The 20,956-nt window shown below is 43.2% G+C and overlaps 1 protein-coding gene across 6 annotated transcripts in view; it reads left to right on the top strand.

Annotated features, from left to right (window-relative positions):
- Positions 1 to 18,955, top strand: part of scarb1 (scavenger receptor class B, member 1) — a 114,259-nt gene extending 95,304 nt beyond the window's left edge. For 5 of the 6 annotated variants that reach the window (XM_060843891.1, XM_060843892.1, XM_060843888.1 and 2 more), the window contains 2 exons: positions 8,014 to 8,130; positions 17,938 to 18,955. In XM_060843891.1, coding sequence (XP_060699874.1) covers positions 8,014 to 8,130; positions 17,938 to 18,036 — 216 coding nt within the window. In that variant the 3' untranslated portion in view covers positions 18,037 to 18,955. The remainder of the gene's footprint in view (positions 1 to 8,013; positions 8,131 to 17,937) is intronic. The other variant, XM_060843889.1, reaches the window with a different exon arrangement.
- Positions 18,956 to 20,956: the final 2,001 nt, after the last annotated feature.

A 20,956-nucleotide genomic window follows, 5' to 3' on the forward strand; every position in this document is an offset into this window, starting at 1 on the left:
CTTATCTCCAATCTGCAGTTTTTTTTGTATTAATTACAGTAACTTTATCTATTGTTATGCATTCTGCAAGATTTCACCATTGAACTAAATGATGTCATCCTACTCCAGATTTAAATTGTTTGAAGTTGGATGCTTTTGCAGAGCTTGGGATGTAGACTCAGTTGTGTTGTGAGTTCCGGATGGCAGGTTTGGTCGAAGTTCAAATGGTGTTCCTGACCATTTGTTCAAAAGTAGTGTTGTAGTTGATGAGTTTGGCTGGGGGCTCTGTTTTGCTGGGATTGATTCTGTACCCACCAAAGCTTGTCAGAATGTTTTGATTGGAATTGTGAATGATGGCCCGAGTAGGACTGGAACAAGGAATGTTCCATGTGTCCCACAAAAAGACAGTTGTAGCTGGGGCCCGTTCAGCTACCCATGGGCCAGCCCTTTTTCACTTCAAGAAAGTGAGAGGAATTAAAAGAACAGTTCAGGTTGAGGATGAGCTCAGCTGAGCAGCAGAGTGTGCTGTTGGATGGGGATGGGGATGGGTTCAGGCCATTTTCCCAAGTCCCTGCAGAGAGCCAATAGACCATAGGTGCAGGATTAGGCCATTCTGCCCTTCGAGCCAGCACCACCATTTATTATGATCATGGCTGACCATCCACGATCTGTATCCTGTTCCTGCCCTATCCCCATAAACCTTGATCCCACTATCCTTAAGAGCTCTATCCAACTCTTTCTTGAAAGTATCCAGAGACTTGCCCTCCAAGCCTTCTGGGGCAGAGCCCTGAGACCATCCTAATGGGGGAATGGGCATGTAAGGGGAATGTGCATCCGTGATGAAGAGGAGACGGCTGGAGTGTGTACACTGTAGATTCTGAAACTGATGTAAGTGGGAAGGGACTGGACAAGGGCAGAAAAATATCTAGTCTAGGTTGGAAGAGATGGGTTCTGTGGGACTGGACCAAAAACAATGGATCTGCTTGGGCAGCTATTGTTTGGAATGGAGGTAGGAACGAGCTGTGCGGTGTTGGAGGCAGTGGAAGGGAATTAAATATCCTTTTATTGTCACGTACTGAAGTACAGGAGTACAGTGAAAAGTTTACAATGTCACCTCTCATGGCATCACCTTAGGTACAGATGTTAGATACCAAGAGGATTAAAAAAAAAATAATTCTTGTATCACTTAGAAACAAGACATGGTTAAAATGATAGTTATTATGGTCAGATAAACAAATTACAATAAACATTACGTTGCAGTAGCTCAGTGCAGGAGCTTCCACACGTGGGCCGACCCCAGTCCAATAACTGTCTCCCCTCCTGCAGCTCTTGGCTGCTCCAGGCCTCCAGTCCCCTCCCCTCCACTCTAACCCTCGGCTGTTCCAAGGTAAGTTTTCTTAAGAGGAGAAAAAAACCCACCAAAATCTTAAATGAGAAAGAGAGATGAAGAAAGGTGGGAGGAGAAAAGCACACGGATTGAGGAGTCCAAACACTGCCTACTTCATCACTGCTGAACATGTTGGTGACCATTGTGGACATGATGGCCTGATGTTCCTTGGTGGGGTGCTGGCCCAGGGGGGTATAGGAGGATGTATCTGAGAGCTGGCGCTCAGCCTCTGCAATGCATCTCTACAGGGGTTCCTCAGAATATTTGATATTTCCTTATGACTATTTGGAAAAGCATAGTTTGACTAGAGAAAGTCAGCATGGCTTTGTGAGGGGCAGGTCATGCCTTGCAAGCCTTAATGAATTCTTTTGAGGATGTGACAAACTACAGTGAAGGTAGGGCAATGGATATGGTGTGCATGGATTTTTAGCGAGGTGTTTGATAACGTTCCCCATGGTAGGCTCAGTCAAAGTACACAGGGATACAGGGAAACCTGTCTGTCTGGATATAGAATTGGCTGGCCCATAGATGAGAGGGTGGTGGTGGATGGAAAGTATTTAGCCTGGAGCTTGGTGAACAGTGGTGTTCCACAGGGATCTGTTCTTTGCGATTTTTATAAATTACTTAGATGAGGAAGTGGATGAGTGGATTAGTAAGTTTGCCAATGACATCAAGGTTGGTGGAGTTGTGCATAGTGTGGAGGGCTGTTGTAGGTTGCAACGGAACATTGACAGGTTGTAGAACTGAGTTGAGAAGTGGCAGAAGGAATTCACCCTGGAAAAGGTGTGAAGTGATTCACTTTGGGAGATCAAATTTGAATGCAGAATACAGGGTTAAAGGCAGGATTCTTGGCAGTGTGGAGGAACAAGGGGATCTTGAGGTCCATGAGCATAGATCCCTCAAAGTTGTCACTTAAGTTGATGGGGTTGTTAAGGAGGCATATAGTGTTTTGGCTTTCATTAACAGGGTCATCTTCTCAAAAAATGTTTGTGAGCCACGATCTGCCCTTGACGAATCCATGTTGACTATTTCCAATCAAATTGCTTGCTAGATGATAAATCCTATCTCTTATAAGCCTTTCCAAAACCTTTCTTACAACAGAAATAAGGCTGACTGGTCTATAATGACCTGGGTCATCTCTGCTGCCCTCAACAAGGGCACAGCATTTGCAATTCTCCAGTCCTCTGGTACTAAACCTGTAGACAATGATGACTCAAAGATCAAAGCCAAAGGCTCTGCCATCTCCTTCTGAGCTTCCTAGAGAATCCTTGGAAAAATCCCATCATGCCCAGGGGACTTATCTACTTTCACACCTTTTAGAATTGATCACACCACCTCCTTACTAACCTCAATCCTTTCAAGTCTAATAGTCCATATCTCTGTCTTCTCCTCTACAATATTCTCCTTTTTCCTGAGTGAAAACATGAGAAATGTTCATTTAGCACCTCTCTGATCTCCACAGGGCCCACACACAACTTCCCACTTCTGTCTTTGACTGGCCCTATTTCCTACCCTCTTCATCCTTTTATTCCTCACATATCTATAGAAAGCTTTAGGGTGCTCCTTTATTCTACCTGCTAAAGACTGCTGATGTCCCCTTCTTGCTCCTCTTAACTCTGTCTATAAATCCTTCCTAGCTGATCTGTAACTCTCCATCACCTTATCTGAACCATTTTGTTCATCGTCACATAAGCCTCCATCTTCCGCTTAACAAGAGATACAATTTCTGTAGTAAACCACAGTTCCCTAACTTTATCACTTCCTGCCTGACAGGGACGTATCAAAGACTCACAATATCTGTTCCTTAAACCAGCTCCACATCTTGATTGTCCCCATCCCCTGCATTTTGCTACCTCATTCTATGCCTCCTAAGTCTTGCCTATCTCATTATAACTGCCCTTCCCCCATCGATAACTCTTGCCCTGTGGCATGTACCTATCCCTTTCCATCGCTAAACTAAACGTAACCGAATTATGGTCACTCTTCCTAAAGTGCTGACCTATCACTAAATCAAACACCTGGCCTGATTCATTACCAAGCACCAGATCCAGTGCGGCCTCCCTTCTTGTCAGCCCTTTGACATACTGTGTCAGGAAACCCTCCTGTACACGTTGGACAAAAACTGATCCATCCGACGTACTAGAGTTATAGCATTTCCAATCAATGTTGGGGAAGTTAAAGTCCATCCTGTTCCTTTCACTCCTACCAGAATTGTTTTGCTAATTCTCTCCTCCACATCCCTGGAACTTTGCGGTGACCTATTTTAAAAAAAAACTCCCAGTAATGTGACCTCCCTCCTGTTTCTAATCTCAGCCCATACCACCTCAGTAGACGGGTTCTCATCTAAAGTTCTTTCAGCCACCATTACACCGTCCTTGACTAAGAAAGCCACAACTACCCCTCTTTTTACCACCTTCCCCAGTCTTTTCTTAAGATCTAAACCCTGGAACCTGCATCGTCCATTCCTGACCCTGCTTTATCCATGGCTCATTAATGGCTCATCCAGTGTCAGAGGTAGATTATTCACTGAATGGTGAGTGTGGAATGCACTGCCAGCAGTAGTAGTAGAGTCAGATATGTCAGGGACAGTTAAACGACTCTTGGATAGGCACATGGATGATAGTAAAAATGTAGGGTATGTCGGTTCGTTTGATATTTGACTAAGATAAAATGTTGACACAACATAGAGGGCCGAAGGGCCTGTCCTGTGCAGTACTGTTCTATGCTCTAATCGGTTCTCGGCCCAACCATTTTCAGCTGCTTCGTCAATGACCTCCCTCTCTATAAGATCAGACTGAAGATATCCATCATCGACTGTGAATGGTGTTGAACATTGTTTCAGTATTGCAGCATTGTGCAGTCTTTGTCCAGACCTTGCTGTATTTGAACACTGTCCAGGCTTGGGCTGACAAGTGGCAAATAACATTTGTGCCACACATGCCACGGAATGACCATCTCCAAAAAGAGACCTAACCATCTGTCCCTTGACAGTCAATGGTGTTGTCATCACTGAATACTATCAACATCTTGAGGGTTATCCTTGATGAAAAACTCAACTGGATTCTCCATACAAACACTGGCTACAAAAGCAGTTCAGAAATCATGCGGTAAGTGACTCACTTCCTGACTCGTCAAAGCCTCCACCATCTACAAGGCACAAGTCAGGATTATGATGGAATGCTCCCCACTTGCCTGGATGGGGGCAGCTCCAATAACATTCGAGAAGCTTGACACCATCGAGGGCAAAGCAGCCTGCTAGGTTGGTACCACATCCACGAACCCCCAATGCCTCCTCCATCAAAATTCACTAGCAGCAGTTTGTAAATCTACAAGATGCGCTACAAAAATTCACCAAATTCCCTTGGGCAGTGACCTCCAAACCTATGACTACCTCCATCTTGAATGGCAAGACCAGTATCCTCAGGAGGATGGAATTTGCTAATGCTTTTTTTGAGGGGGGTGGGGGTGGGGTTTAAACTAATGCATCAGGGGAATGGGAACCTGAATTGTAGTTCCAGTATACAGGAGGTGGAGGGTAGTGAGGTCAGGGATAGGTTTACAAAGTCGCAAGAGGGCACCAGGGATGTTGGTTTGAAATGTGTCTACTTTAATGCCAGGAGCATCCAGAATAAGGTGGGTGAACTTGCAGCATGGGTTGGTACATAGGATTTTCATGTGTGGCCACCTCAGACATTGGTTGAGGATGGACAGGAATGGTTGTTGCAGATTCTGGGATTTGATGTTTCTGGGATTTGATGTTTCAGCAAGAACAGATGATGGTAAAAAAGGGGAGCTGTGGCATTGTTAATGAAGGGTCGTATTAAAGCAACTGAGAACACGTTTGAGGACAACTCTACTGAGGTTCAAAACAGGAAAGGAGAGATCACCCTGTTGGGAGTTTTCTATAGGCTTCCGAATTGAACCAGGGATGTAGAGGAAAGATAGGAAAGAGGTTTCTCGATAGGAGTGAGAGTAACTGGATAGTTGTTAAAGGGGATCTTTAACTTTCCCAGTATTGACTGAGGATACTATAGTTCAAGTAGTTTAGATGGGTCAGTTTTTGTTCAGTGTGTGCAGGAGGGTTTTCTGACACAGTATGTAGACTGGCCAACAAGGGGTAATGCCAAATTGGATTTGGTACTGGGGAATTAACCTGGCTGGGTGTCAGATTTGAAGGTGGATGAATATCTTGGCAATAGTGATCATAATTTGATTATGTTTACAATAAAAATGGGCAGGGATAGGTGTATTCCACCGGGAAAGCGGTATAACTGGGGGAAAGGCAATTATGATGCAATTAGGTAAGATTTAGGATGCATAGGATGGGGAAGGAAACTGCAGGGGATGGGCACGCTTGAAATGTGGAGCTTGTTAAAGGAACAGCTACTGCGAGTCCTTGGTAAGTATATACCTGTCAGGCAGGGAAGTACTTGTCAAGAGAAGGAGCCATGGTTTACTAAACAAGTTGAAACTGTTGTCAAGAGGAGGAAGAAGAAGGCTTATGTTAGGATGAGACATGAAGGCTCAGATAGGGGGCTTGATTGTTATATGTTAACCAGGAAAGACCTAAAGAGAGGGCTAAGAAGAGGCAGGAGGAGACATGAGAAGTCGTTGACGGATAGGATCAAGGAAAACCCTAAGGCTTTCTATAGGTATATCTGGAATAAAAGAATAACTAGAGTAAGGTTAGGGTCAATCAAATACAGTGAAAAGTTGTGTATGGAATGTAAGGACAAAGAGGAATCAATGAATGAGTACTTTTTGTCTGTATTCATATTGGAAAAGGGCAGTGTTAGTGAGAATACGGAGATACAAGCTACAAGATTAGATGGGATTGAGATTGGCAAAGAGGCGGTTTTAGCAATTTTGGGAGATCTGAAAATAGATAAGACCCCTGGGCCAGATGAGATTTATCCTTGGATTCTTTCGGAAGCCAGGGAAGAGATTTCTGAGCCTTTGGCTTCTATCTTTCTGTCATCATTGTCGACAGGAATAGTGTCAGAAGACTGGAGGATAGCAAATGTTGTTCCCTTGTTTAAGAAGAAGTCAGGACAACCCTGGTAATTATAGGCCAGTGAGCCTTACTTTGGTTGTGGGTAAGATGTTGGAAAAGATTGTAAGAGAGGGGAGTTTTAATCATCAGGAAAGGAATAATTTGATTAGGGATAGTCAACGTGGTTTTGTGAAGGGTAGGTCATGCATCACTAACCTTGAGTTCTTTTGAGAAGGTGATAAAACAGGTGGATGAAGGTTGATGTGGTGGTTATGGACTTCAGTAAGGCGTTTGATAAGGTTCCACGCAGTAGGCTATTGCACAAAATGAGTTTTGGGATTGAAGGTGATTTAGCGGTTTGGATCAGAAATTGGCTAGCTGAAAGAAGACAGGGTGGTGGTTGATGGAAAATGTTCACCCTGGAGTTCAGTTACTAGTGGTATGCTGCAACGATCTATTTTGGGTCCACTGCTGTTTGTCATTTTTAAAAATGGATGTGGGCATAGAAGATTGGGTTAGTAAATTTGCAGATGACCCTAAGGTAGGCAGAGTTGTGGATAGTGCCGAAGGATGTTGTGGGTTACAGAGGGACATGGATAAGATGCAGAGCTGGGCTGAGAAGCAGAAAATGGAGTTTAATGTGGAAAAGTGTGAGATAGTTCACTTCGTAAGAAGAAACAAAAATGTAGAGTACCGGGCTAATGGTAAAATTCTTGGCAGTGTAGATGAACGGAGATCTGTGTCCAGGTGCATAAATCCCTGAAAGTTGTCACTCAGGTTGTTACGAGGGCGTATGATGTGTTGGCGTTTATTGGTAGGGGGATTGAGTTTCTGAGCCACAAGGTCATGCTTCAGCTGCACAAGGCAGTGGTAAGGCCGCACCAGGAGTATTGCATACAGTTCTGGTCATCACATTACAGGAACGATGTGGAAGCTTTTGAAAAGGTTCATAAGAGATTTACTTGGATGTAGTAATGTTCTATGTTCTATTGGTTAATGGACAAAAATCTGTCAAATTGTTCACTTTGGCTGGAAGGGTAAAAAAAGAAACATGTTTCCTCAGTGTAGGCTAGGGGGGTTTTCTTTGTTGCTGTTGTCAATTGTTCACTTACAGATAGATTCAACTGATTCACTCCTGGCACATCCTGACTTTTTTTTGCTAGTTCTTCTAGTTTAAAATCATGATGCTGTTTGAAATAAGGTAACTGGCTTAAAAAAAAACAGATCAAATCACAACACACTTTAAAAAAAATAAAATCTGAACATGCTACCTAAAAGGGCAGTGGAGGCAAATTCAATGGCAACTTTAAAAATTTCAGGTCCAGTTTACAGGTCTATGGGAGTGTGACTGAAGAGCCAGCAGATGGGCAATGTGCTGGATGACTGTTTTCTAATGGTGGTTATGAGAAGCATATTAATGATTAAGAGGTTTAAAGCTGTAAAACACCTAACAAATTTTAAATATCATTAGATACTATGAAATATTAATAAACTAACCTTGTGCATGATCTGTAAGCATTTCATAATGCCCTAAAACATCATTGTAACTATTTTAAAAAAAACCTAAAACCCACCTGAAGCAAAAAATGTACAACCTGCATTTTTAACTTTAAAAATAAATTAATTTGTTCCATAAATTCTGAGTGCTTTGTAGGACAAAAACATTTTATTTTGGAGTAGTAAGCAATGCACCAAGGACAAACCATTTCCTTCAGCAAAATCTAACCCTGTGACTTTGACCAAGAAACGGGAGGTCGAAGTCTCTCTCCAGGTGGGTAACTATTTACTGGTGTATCCATGTTGATGTATGTCATAACTGGTATCTGATCCTCCCCCTTTGCTGCCCATTCAGTTTGGTCATTGTGTCAGAGGATGCCTCAAAGCTAATAGGAAGCAGTGTTTTGGAAATGTCTAACAGAATCTTCCACCAGCATTAAACAAGTAAAATGATGTAGAAGATTACCAAGGGTTTATCATTCAAAAGTTAGTGTTCTTTTGGATTCAAGATTTTGAACTGAAAATGGTCTTTGGCATAATATTTTGAGAAATGAATGATCCTCCGGTAAAATGGGGGTAATTTGTAGCATGTTTGATTTGCAGAGAAAGGACAGCCTAGTGGTATTATCATTAGACTCTTAATCCAGAGACCCAGGTAATATTCTGGGGACCCAGGTTCAAATCCTGCTATGGCAGACAGTGGAATGTGACTTCAATAAAACATATGGAATGAAGAGTCTAATAATGATGATCTGTTTCACTAATTCCCTATAGGGAAGAAAACTGACATACTTTTCTGGTCTGACTTACATGTGACTCCAGACTCTCAGCAATGTCATTGACTCTTAATCGCAATTAATGATGAGCCAAGAGGTTTATAAAATCATGAGGGGCATGGATAGGATAAATGGCCTAGCCAGCAAAGCTCTCGTCCGGTTAACGAATGCTTTTTAAAAAGTTCAATCTTTAATGTTGGACAAAGATTTTGAATGAGAGCGGATGTTTATTCATGTGATGTGGCCCTAACCCTCAAGTATTAAAGTCCCTATAGAAAGGGATAAGGATGCTGCAGAAGTTAAGATCTAAGTTGGTGAAAGGCAATTTCCATGTTATTAGACAAACACGTATTAGGTACAGCTACTTGCAGGTAGGTCTACATTTGGAAAGTGGAAGTCTTTTACAAGTAGTATAATGAGTTCAGGACCAGTGTGTTCCCCTTAGTGAAGTGAGAGAGCAGCTAGTCCAGGGACCCCTGTGTGACCAAGAGATAATGAGAGTTTGACAGAGAGAAAGAAAGAAGCTTTTGTAACATAGTGTATTAAAAACAGGGGAGGCCCTTTTGAAAGTATAGGGAGTGCTTAAAGGAAATTGAGGGTAACAAGGGGCTACAGATTAAGGAAACCCCAAGCAATTTTATATTGAGGATTACCAGGTGAAGTGTGGGGCCTAATAGACACCAAAGGAGCAATCTGTGCATTGAGCCAGAGGTCATGGGTGAGGTCTTAAATTACTATTTCTCATCTGTATTCAGGAGAAAGTCACTGCAACTAGGATTTCACTCAATGGTGAAGGTTCTAGGACATTAATGAGGTGGAATTAGATGTTTTAGTGGGCATAAAAATGCATACATCCCCAGGGCCTATGAGCGAGACTGGGGGGACAAGGAGGAGATTGCTGGGGCCCTGGTGGAGATTTCCAGTACTTCAATACTGCTGGCCACAGGTGAAGTGCCAGATGACTGGAAGATCGCTAATGTGGTTCCTTTGTTTAAGAAGGGCAGCAGGAATAAAGCAGTAGACTCAGCACTGATCCTTGTGGCACACCACTGGTCACAAGCCTCCCGTCTGAAAAGCAATCCTCCATCACCACCCTCTCTTCTACTTTCGAATCAGTTCTGCATCCAAATGACGAGTTCTCCTTGTATTCCACGTGATCCATTCTTGCTAACCAGTCTACTATGACGAACCTTGCCAAACACCTTACTGAAGTCCATATAGATCACGTCCACTAGTCTGCCCTCATCAATCCTCTTCTTTACTTCAAAAAATCACAATCACGTTAGTGAGACACTTTCCCAATCTTAAAGCCTTGTTGACTATCCCCAATCAGTTCTTGCCTTTCCAAATGCATGTAAATCATGTCCCTCAGGATTCCTTCCACCAACTTACCCACCACCAATGTCAAGCTCACCTGTCTAGTTCCCTGACTTGTCCTTATCACCTTTCTTTACTGGAGGCACTATTTTAACAAACGTCCAGTCTTCCGGCACCTCACCTGTGACTATCGATGATACAAATATCTCAGCAAGAGGCCCAGCAATCACTTCTCCAGCTTCACACTGTGTTCTAGGGTACACCTGATCAGGTCCTGGGGATTTATCAACTTTTATGCATTTTTTAAAATTTAGATGTGAGCATAAGAGGGATAATCAGTAAGTTTGCAGATGACACCAAAATTGGAGGTGTAGTGGACAGTGAAGAAGGTTACCTCAGATTACAACAGGATTTTGATCGGGTGGGCCAGTGGGCTGAGGAGTGGCAGATGGAGTTTAACTTAGATAAATGTGAGATGCTGCATTTTGGGAAAGCAAATCTTAGCAGGACTTATACACTTAATGGTAAGGTCCTAGAGAATGTTACTAAACAAAGAGACCTTGGCGTGCAGGTTCCTAGCACCTTGAAAGGAGAGTTGCAGGTAGATAGGATAATGAAGGTGCTTGGTATACTTTCCTTTATTGGTCAGAGTATTGAGTATCGGAGTTGGGAGATTATGTTGCATGTATACAGGATGTTGGTTAGGCCAGTTCTGGAATATTGCGAGCAATTCTGATCTCCTTCCTATTGGAAAGATATTGTGAAATTTGAAAGGGTTCAGAAAAGATTTATGAGGATGTTACCAGAATTGGAGGATTTGAGCTATAGGGAGAGGTTGAATAGAACAAAAAAGAAAATTTACAGCCCAGGAACAGGCCCTTCAGCCCTCCACGCTGTGCTGATCCAAAACAACTGTCTAAACCTATCGCTCAATTCCTAAGGATCTATCTCGTTCTTCTACCTCCTATTTGTGCATCTGTCCAGATGCATCTTAAATTAATCCACTGTGCTTGCCTCTACTACTACACGTTCCAGACACCCGCCACCCTCTGTGTAATGTACTTTCCGCATGTATTCCCCTTAAACTTCTCTCCTCTCACCTTGAACACGTGACCTCTCGTTAGTGAATCCCTCACCTTGTGAAAAAGTTTCTCTATCCACCCTGTCTATATCATTCATGATTTTGTATACCTCAATCAGATCCCCCCTCAATCATCATTTTCTCTAATGAAAGCAGTCCTAACCTACTCAACCTTCATAGCTAGCACCTTCCATACCAGGCAACAGCCTTGTAAACCTTCTCTGCACCCTCTCCAAAGCATCCACATCCTTTTGGTAATGTGGCGACCAGAACCGTACACCTTATTCTAAGTGTGGCCAAACCAATGTCTTGTACAATTTTAACATGACCTGCCAGCTCTTATACTCAATACCCCGTCGGGTGAAGGCAAGCATACCATATGCCTTCTTGACCACTGTATCCACCTGTGCAGCCACCTTCAGGGTACAATGGACCTGAACTCCCAGCCCTCTCTGCTCATCAACTTTTCCCAAGGCTCTTCCGTTTACAGTATAGTTTGCTCTAGAATTAGACTTCCCACAATGCATCACCTCACATTTGCCTGGATTGACCACCATCTGCCACTTCTCTGCCCAACTCTCCAGTCTATCTATATTTTCCTGTATTCTTTGACCGTCCCCTATGCTTTCTGTTACTCCACCAATCTTTGTGTCATCTGCAAACTTACTGATCAGACCACCAATGCCCTCTTTCAGATATTTTATGGATATCACAAACAACAGTGGCCCCAACACTGATCCCTGTGGAACACCACTGGTCACCTTTTTCTCCACTTCAAGAAACTCCCTTCAACTATTACTATTCTGTCTCCTGTTGATCAACCAGTTCTTTATCGACCTAATTAGCATACCCTGCACACCATGTGATTTCTCTTCCAATCCTCTTCTAAATATAAATAGATCCTATCCTCAGTACCTTCTCCAGCAACTTTCCCACCACCGACGTCAGGCTCATTGGTCTGAAGTTACCCGGAACATCCCTACTACCCTTCCTGTACAGGGGGGCAACATGAGCAGCCCTCCAGTCCTCCGGCACCTCACCTGTGTTTGAGGATGCCACAAAGATATGTCAGGGCCCCAGCTATTTACTCTCTCTCGCTTCCCTCAGCAACTTGGGATAGATCCCATCCGGTCCTGGGGATATGTCCACCTTAACCTCTAGCTTACCCAAACTCTAGCCTACCCTAAACTGGGCCTTGGCCGAGTTTAGTTTCTTCCTTTAGGACCACTCTCCTCTTTGTCCACGTGTATTCTAAAATTTACAGAATTGTGGTTACTATTCCCAAAAAAAAAACCTCCCCAGTGCAACTTCTGTACCTGGCCTGGCTCCTGCCCCAACATCAGGTCCAATATGGCCTCTTCCCTATTTGGGCTATTGACATACTGCTCTAGAAAACATTCCTGGATGCTCCTTACAAATTCTGCCCCACCAGACCTCTGACGCTAAGTGCATCCCAATCAATGTTGGGAAAATTAAAATCTCCCATCACCACCACCCTGTTGCCTCTATATCTTTCCATAATCTGTTTACCTATTTTATTCTTCTACCTCACGCTCACTGTTGGGAGGCCTTTAGTACAGCCCCAATAATGTACTCCACCTTTCTTGTTTCTCAGGTCCACCCATAATGCCTCACTGCTCAAGCCCTCCATTGTGTCCTCCTTTAGCACAGCTGTGATATCGTCCCTGATTAGCAATGCAACTCCTTCTCTTCACCCGCCCCTCCCCCTAGCCCACCCTTGTCCTATCTGAAGCGTCTACATCCTGGAACATTTAGTTGTCAATCGTGCCCGCCCTTCAGCCAAGTCTCTGTAATTGCAATAACGTCATACTCCCAGGCACCAATCCAAGCCCTAAGTTCAAGCGCCTTACCCACTATACTCCTTGCATTAAAGCATGTGCAGTTCAGACCAACAGTTCTTTTGTGTTCATCTGCTCTCTGCCTATTCTTCCCCTTGGTAATGCTAACTTCATGATTCTTTCAATCTCTAGTCTTCTCTTCTGGTTCCCAGCCCCCTGCCACATTAATTTAAACCCTCCCCAATAGCAGTAGCAAAAACTCCCTCAAGGACACTAGTTCTATTCTAGTTCAGATGTAGATCATCGAATTTGTAATTGTCCCACCTTCCTCAGAACCGGTCCCAATGTCCAACAAATCTGAACCTCTGCCTCTTACACCATCCCTCAAGCCACGTGTTCATCCTGCCTATTCTCTCGTTTCTACCCTGTCTAGAATGTGGCGCTGGTAGTAATGCCGAGATCACTACCTTTGACGTCCTCCTCTTTAACTTCTCTCCTAGTTCCCTGAATTCTGGTTTCAGGGCCTCATCTTGTTTTTTACTTGTATCATTGATGTCTATATGCATCAAGACAACTGGCTGTTCACCCTTCCCTTTTAGAATGCTCTGCAGCCGATTGGTGACATCCCTGACCCGAGCACTGGGAGGCAACATACCATCCAGGAGTCCCATTGTCGGCCACAGACTCTCCTATCTACTCCCCTCACAATAGAATCCCCTGTGACTATGGCCCTACGAGTCTTTTTCCCACCCTTCTGAACAGCAGTGCCCGCCACGGTGCCATGATCCTGGCAACTGTTGCCTTCCCCTGGTGAGCCATCTCCCCCAACATTATCCAAAATGGTATACCTGTTCTGGAGAGAGATGACTGCAGGGGACACCTGCACTGCCCTCCTACTCTTTTTCTGCCTTTTGGTCACCCACTCACTGTCTCCCTCAGCGATCCTAACCTGCGGTGTGACCAGTTCACTCAACGTGCTTTCCACTAGAGCTGTCATGCAGTCAAACAAGAGCTTCAGCTGGACATACTTCTTGCACATGTAAGAGTCAGGAACGTCAGACACATCCTTGAGCTCCCACATCAAGCAAGAGGCACATGCCATGGGTTTGAGGTCCCCTGTCATTGTACACCTTGAGCAAAGGAGAATATTGTAGAGGAGAAGAATGAGATACGACGCATTAAACTAGAAACGATCGAGGTTAGTAAGGAAGAGGTGTCATCAATTCTAGAAGGAGTGAAAGTAGACAAGTCCCCTGGGCTGGATGGGATTCATCTGAGAATTCTCTGAAGCTAGGGCGGAGGTGTTGGAGCCCTTGGCCTTGATCTTTGCGTCTTCATTGTCTACAGGTTTAGTACCAGAGGACTGGAGGATTGCAAATGTGCCCTTGTTCAAGAAGGGCAGTAGAGATGACCCAGGTAATTATAGACCAGTGAGCCTTATGTCTGTTGTAGGAAAGGTTTTGGAAAGGATTATGAGAGAGAGGATTAATTATCTAGCATGCAACAATTTGATTGAAGATGGTCAACATGGTTTTGTCAAGGGCAGGTCGTGTCTCTCAAACCTCATTGAGTTTTTTGAAAAGGTGACCAAGCATGTAGATGAGGGTAGGGCAGTTGATGTGGTATAAATGGACTTCAGTAAAGCCTTTACTAAGGTTCCACATGATAGGCTAATGGAGGAAATGCAGAGGGATGGGATTGAGGGTGGTTTAGCAGTTTGGATTAGAAACTGGCTTTCTGAAAGAAGGCAATGGGTGGTAGGTGATGGAAAATATTCAGCCTGGGGTCTGGTTACTAGAGGTGTGCCACAAGGATCTGTTTTGGGACCACTGCTCTTTGTCATTTATATAAATGACTTAGACGAAGACTTAGGTAGATGGGTTAGTAAGTTTGCAGATGATACTAAAGTCAGTGGAGTAGTGGACAGTGTGGAATAATGTTGCAGGGGGACTTGGATAAACTGCAGAATTGGGCTGAAAAGTGGCAAATGGTGTTCAATGCAGCTAAATGTGAGGTGATTCATTTTGGGAAGAATAACAGGAAGGCAGAGTACTGGGTCAATGGAAAGATTCTTGGTAGTGTGGATGTGCAGAGGGATCTTGGACTCCATGTACGTAGATCCCTAAAAGTTGCCACCCAGGTGGATAATGCTGTGAAGAAGGCATACGGTGTGTTAGGTTTCATTGGTAGAGGGATTGAGTTCCAGAACCGCAATAGCATGCTGTAACTATACAAAACGCTGGTGCGGCTGCACGTGGAATATTGTGTACAGTTCTGGTCGCCCCATTACAGGAAGGATGTGGAAGCATTGGAAAAGGGGCAGAGGAGATTTACCAGGATGTTGTCTGGTCTGGAGGGAAGGTCTTATGAGGAAAGGCTGAGAGACTTGGGTCTATTCTCATTGGAAAGAAAGCGGCTAAGGAGGTTTTGATAGAGACATACAAGATGATCAGAGGATTAGATAGGGTGGACAGTGAAAGTCTTTTTCCGAGGAAGATGACGTCAGCTTGTATGAGAGGGCACAACTACAAATTCTGGGGTGATAGATTTAAGACAGATGTCAGAGACAAGTTTCTTAGTCTGTGGTAAGGGCGTGGATGCCCTTCCTGCGAGTGCAGTTAACTCGGCCACAATAGGGACATTTAAACAATCCTTGGATAAGCACATGGATGAGGATGGGATAGTGTAGGGGGTTGGGCTAAGATTAATTCACAAGTTGGTACAACATTAAGGGCCAAAAGGCCTGTATTGTTCTCTGTTCTTTGTTCCAAACCATGTCCTGAGTTCATCTGCCTTCCCTGTTAGGCCTCTTTAATTTCCATCCTAGCTGCTCTAACTGTTTATGACTTGCTCCTTTTGTCCAACTGTACCAGTCTTGGACAGACGTCCAACAGTATGTTGGTTCCTTTCCAAATCGCTTGCAATCCATCCTTATACAGGTTACTTCTATACCAGAAGAAATTCCAAAGATCCAAAAATGTGAATCCTTCTTCCCACACCAATTCCTCAGCCATACATTCATCTGTTGTATCCTCTTATTCCTACTCTCACTAGCTCGTGGCACTGGGAGTAATCCAGATATTACTACTCATGCGGACCTCCTTTTTAAATTCTTGCATGATACCTAATATTCGCTCCTTAATCTCATCCTTTTCCCTTTCTATGTCATTAGTTCCAATCTGTACAATGACCTGCTAGTCCCTCTCCCCGTTGGAGAATATTCTGCACTGTCTCAGAGATTTCCTTGATCCTGGGGAGACAGTACACCATTCTGATGTCTTGCTGTCAGCTACAGAAACGTCTGTCTGTGCCTCTGACTGGAGAGCCCCCTATCACAATCGTTCGCTTGGAACCTGACGCACTCTTTGTTACATTAGAGCCAGTCTCGGTACCATACACCTGGCTGTCAGTACTACAATCCTCCGAGTCCATCACCACCTACATTTTCCAAACAGCGTACTTGTTTGAGATGGGGGTAGCTGAAGGAGACTCCTGCACTACCTGCTTCCCCCTCCCACCTTACCTGGAGGTAACCCATCTACCTGACTGTATCTTCAGTTTATCTCCTTTCCTGTAACTGCCATCTATCACACCCATAGCTCCTGTAAATTTCTCATTGCCTCTATCTACCTCTGTCACTGATCCATGCCATCTGATAGGATTCACAATCACATGTTTTCCTGCACACGCAATGATCAATAACGTGGAAACGCTCCATAATCTCCCACATTCACCAGACTTTACCTGGCAAAGGGGCAGCGCTCTGAAAGCTTGAAATTTCAAATAAACCTGGACTATAACCTGGTGTCATGTGACTTCTGATTGTTTATACACTGATACACAGACGTGTACCCACAGACGTGTACCCACAGACACATGCAAACACAGACACGCTTACTCACGCACTCTCTGACACATGCACATACTCTATCTTAGTGCTGCTGGTCGACTGCAGTTTACTGGCACCTCTTGATCAGCTGGTGGTCAAGGTTGATTGGTCTTGACCAATAATGCGTGCTGTATCAAGCCATAAATGGCTCCAGCTAGTTTTATTTTAATAACTGAGGTCCTTCCGAACAGTTTCATTGGGGGGGATGTGCAGGCGTAACCAAAATGCCATCCAAATTTAATGTCATTCTCTGGTTTTCAGTTCTATTTGTCTGTGTCCATTTTCTTTTTGTCTCCCCTTATTAACCTTTTTGTATCTGTATTCCTGAATAATGTATACCTTGCTGTATTTTGTCACGTTCTCCCTCCAATTCTGAGACAATACAAGTTTGAAATTGTATATTGTGTTCCTGAATCCAAATGATTTTTGCAAATCATCAACTACAAGAGCTAACACCAATCCTCGACCCACCATTTTTCACCTTCTGTTGTTCTGAAAGACTGGGTAAGTGTTATATGGGACTGCTTTGAAATGTTGGTGTATGCAATAACCTTAAAGTTATTGTAGTACAGAAAGAAGCCATCTAGCCCATTGAGTCAGCTCTCTAAGCAATGTGATCTGTTCCCTCAGGTTAATTTCCTTCAACTTACCAATAATTAAAACTAAAATACTTCTAAATCGCATTTAAAAAAAATACCAATCTAAGCATGTAGTATCTTTAACTAGTGCTTTGATCAATTACCTAAATATTTAATTGCACTTAGCCAGTCATTTGATTTAATGCTTTGGTTTATCAGTAGAGGTTGTTCCTCTATCACCTGTGAATTGTCTATAATGCGATTGACGAGTTTTGGACCTTGTTTGGATAATGCAAACTTTCTACCGAATGATAGCTATTTTCAATTAACAATCCTCTATAGTGCGATCCTCTACAGCGTGAGGTTGCAGAGGAATATAACTGTTGTGTTACAGCCGGGCAACTTGTAGTTATGCAACTGATTTACTGACTAACTTCTGAACAGTCCTTATGGAAATCCATTTTGGACCTTTTGAAGTACCTGAACCCACCATTAGTATTTGTATCGAAGTCTTTAGTACAGCTTTAAAGATAACGTTGAAATAATACTTTAATACTGGATGCATCTTAGATTCCAATGCATTGCTCATTGTACATCTGCTTCCTCTTTGACTGATAACGTTTTATTATTACTGTGCTTAGACTCCTGTTGAAGGGACTGCGATAGATGAAGAAAGTCATAAACCCTCTGAAGATGTCTCGCTGCTGCATACGGATTCCAATGAGACATTGCTGGAGTAAATCATTGTTTCATTTCAAGTTCGGATATAGTTTTTGATTACAAGGATTATTCCTACATTTCCTAAGATGTTCTTTCTGTAACTTGCACTGAATCCCTGACTCATGCTAGCTGAAATTTTCTGCAAGTAAACCACCATATTAGCAATTTATCCTTCACAAATAGCACAGAAATGCTTTTGTGTGAAGAAACTTTAACTTAGTGCAGTCAGTGTTTGCCGATGTTTTATTTAGTTATAGCTGCATTGGGATAACTGCCAAATATTGGCTGCATTGCTTGGTCACAATACATATCTCTGGCATTCACTGTTTATGAATGTAGCTGTGTGCATGGATCGTCAATGACACAGGAAGCAACATTCAGTCTTTAATAACTTCATTGGTTTAAACATGAAAATAATCTGATTCTTAAAGACGCAGATCTCGGAATGGGCGTTTTACTGGAAATATTTCTGATACTTTTCCTCTAACGCTGCTGTTGAGCAATCAGTCATTTACCATATGATAGATTTTAGGAGCTTGATGTACAATCTTTCATTATTACAGCCCCTGAGTACAAAAACAATACCTGATATTCCACTTAATGGAAGTTAGGGAAAGTAGCCACTCAATAAAATAGTGTTTATAGATATCTGAATCAGGTATCTTTTATTAATATTTTGTTAATGCACTGATAGACATAGTTGCACTCTTCTATTAAACTTTATGTAAAATATTTGATATAAACCATCACCCTTCTAGAAATACAGAATAAAGAATGAACTTTAGACATTCAGGTTGAAACCTTTTGAGTACAGGGTAAAAATCTTAATATGGATTGCTACAATAATATTGATTGTATCTGTTAAGTAGGAGAAAGTGAGGTCTGCAGATGTTGGAGATCAGAGCTGAAAATGTGTTGCTGGAAAAGCGCAGCAGGTCAGGCAGCATCCAAGGAACAGGAGAATCGACGTTTCAGGCATGAGCCCTTCTTCAGGAGGGCTGATTCCTGAAGAAGGGCTCATGCCCAAAACGTCGATTTTCCTGCTCTTTGGATGCTGCCTGATCTGCTGCGCTGTATCTGTTAAGTATCAAAGATCATTCAGTGTTTTGTCTTTTGTGTTGCACTATTATATCTGTTGAAGTGGATGTTGACAGTATTATGACTGTGATGCTGGAAAAGCACAGCAGCTCAGGCAGCTTCAGAGGAGCAGGAAAATCGACGTTTTGGACCGGACCCTTCATCAGGAATGAGGCTGGGAGCCTCTGGTGTGGGGAGATAAATGGGACGGGGGTGCAGCGGGGGAGCTGGGGCTGGGGAGGAGGTAGCTGAGAATGCAATAGGTGGGGGTAAAGGTGATAGATTAGATTCCCTACAGTGTGAAAACAGGCCCTTCGGTCCAACAAGTCCATGCCAACCATCTGGAGAGTAACCCACCCAGGCCCATTTCCCTCTGACTAATGCACCTAACACTGTGGGCAATTTGACGTGGCCAATCCACCTGACCTGCACATCTTTGGACTGGATAGGTCGGAGAGGAGGGTGAAGTGGATAGTTGGAAAAGATGATTGACAGGTGGGACAGGACATGAGGAAGGTGCTGAGCTGGAAGGTTAGAACTGGGGTAAGGTGGGGGGAGGGGAAATGAGGAAACTGATGAAGTCCCCATTGATGCCCTGGAGTTGAATGGTCCCGAGGCAGAAGATGAGGCGTTCTTTCTCCATACATCAGGTGGTGAGGGTCTGGCGATGGAGGCGGCCCAGGACCTGCATGTCCTTGGCGGTGTGGAGGGGATGTTGAAACATTCGGCCGCGGGGCGGTGGGGTTACTCCACCTCCATCCACCTATTGCACTCTCAGCTACCTTCACCCTAGCCCCACCCCCTCCCATTTATCTCTACACCCCGAGACTTGCAGCCTCATTCCTGACGAAGGGCTTTTGCCCGAAAAGTCGATTTTCCTGCTCCTCTGTTGCCTGATCTGCTGTGCTTTTCCAGCACCACTCTAATCTTTAAACTCCAGCATTTGCAGTAAAGACTTCTGCCTAGTATTATGAATGATCTGTGTAAAACTATATTATAGAACATAGAACAATACAGCACAGAACAGGCCCTTCGGCCCACGATGTTGTGCCGAACATCTATCCTAGATTAAGCACCCATCCATGTACCTATCCAATTGCTGCTTAAAGGTCGTCAATGATTCTGACAAAGAAAATTATGTTTCCCATTTTACTTTACCAGGACTTAGAATGGATGCTGAATGAGGAGGAGCTGGCATTGTAAGGGTTTGGTTATAACATGCACTAGAATTGGTATGGCTCTGAGGAGGTAGATGTACAGTCAGTGTTCAGTGGTTCACAAAATGAAGTTGTGGTGAAAATGAGGTTTAGCCGAGACAGGGTCAGTGGGTATGGATTGTCTGAGCTGTTCACCTGAGAAATGTCACAACCACTTCATCGGTTACACTTTCTCAATTTACTTCTGAAGTCAGTGATGCTTCATTCCAGTGTTGAATATTCTGAGTAAAATGTAGCAATTTAGGCATTTGAAGTGGCATTTCTATCACATTAGTTTTTTTTTATGGTCCAACAGATATGAGATTTATTTATTTTTTTGTTGTAGATATTTTTATTGAAATTTAACATTTTTGCAAATTTACAAAAATAAACAAAACTCTCAAATACAAACATTGATGTACAATTAAATCATATATACAATAGTCATAATTTAACAAAGAAAAAAGAAAGAAAGAAAACAAAAAAAGAAAAAAAAAGAAACGAAAAAAGAAAGAAAAAAAACCTCAACTTTCTACTAATCTAACCTATAACTAACCAGAGTGTATACCTAAGTCTCTTACATGCTCGGAATGTATAAACATCAAATATAATAAAACCCGTATTCGCGCAGGATTCCTCTCCCAAGGGGCCCCGGAGCAGCCCGGTC

The sequence above is a fragment of the Hemiscyllium ocellatum genome, chromosome 24 (genome assembly GCF_020745735.1).
Source record: "Hemiscyllium ocellatum isolate sHemOce1 chromosome 24, sHemOce1.pat.X.cur, whole genome shotgun sequence".
In the NCBI taxonomy this organism is placed as follows: Eukaryota; Metazoa; Chordata; class Chondrichthyes; order Orectolobiformes; family Hemiscylliidae; genus Hemiscyllium; species Hemiscyllium ocellatum.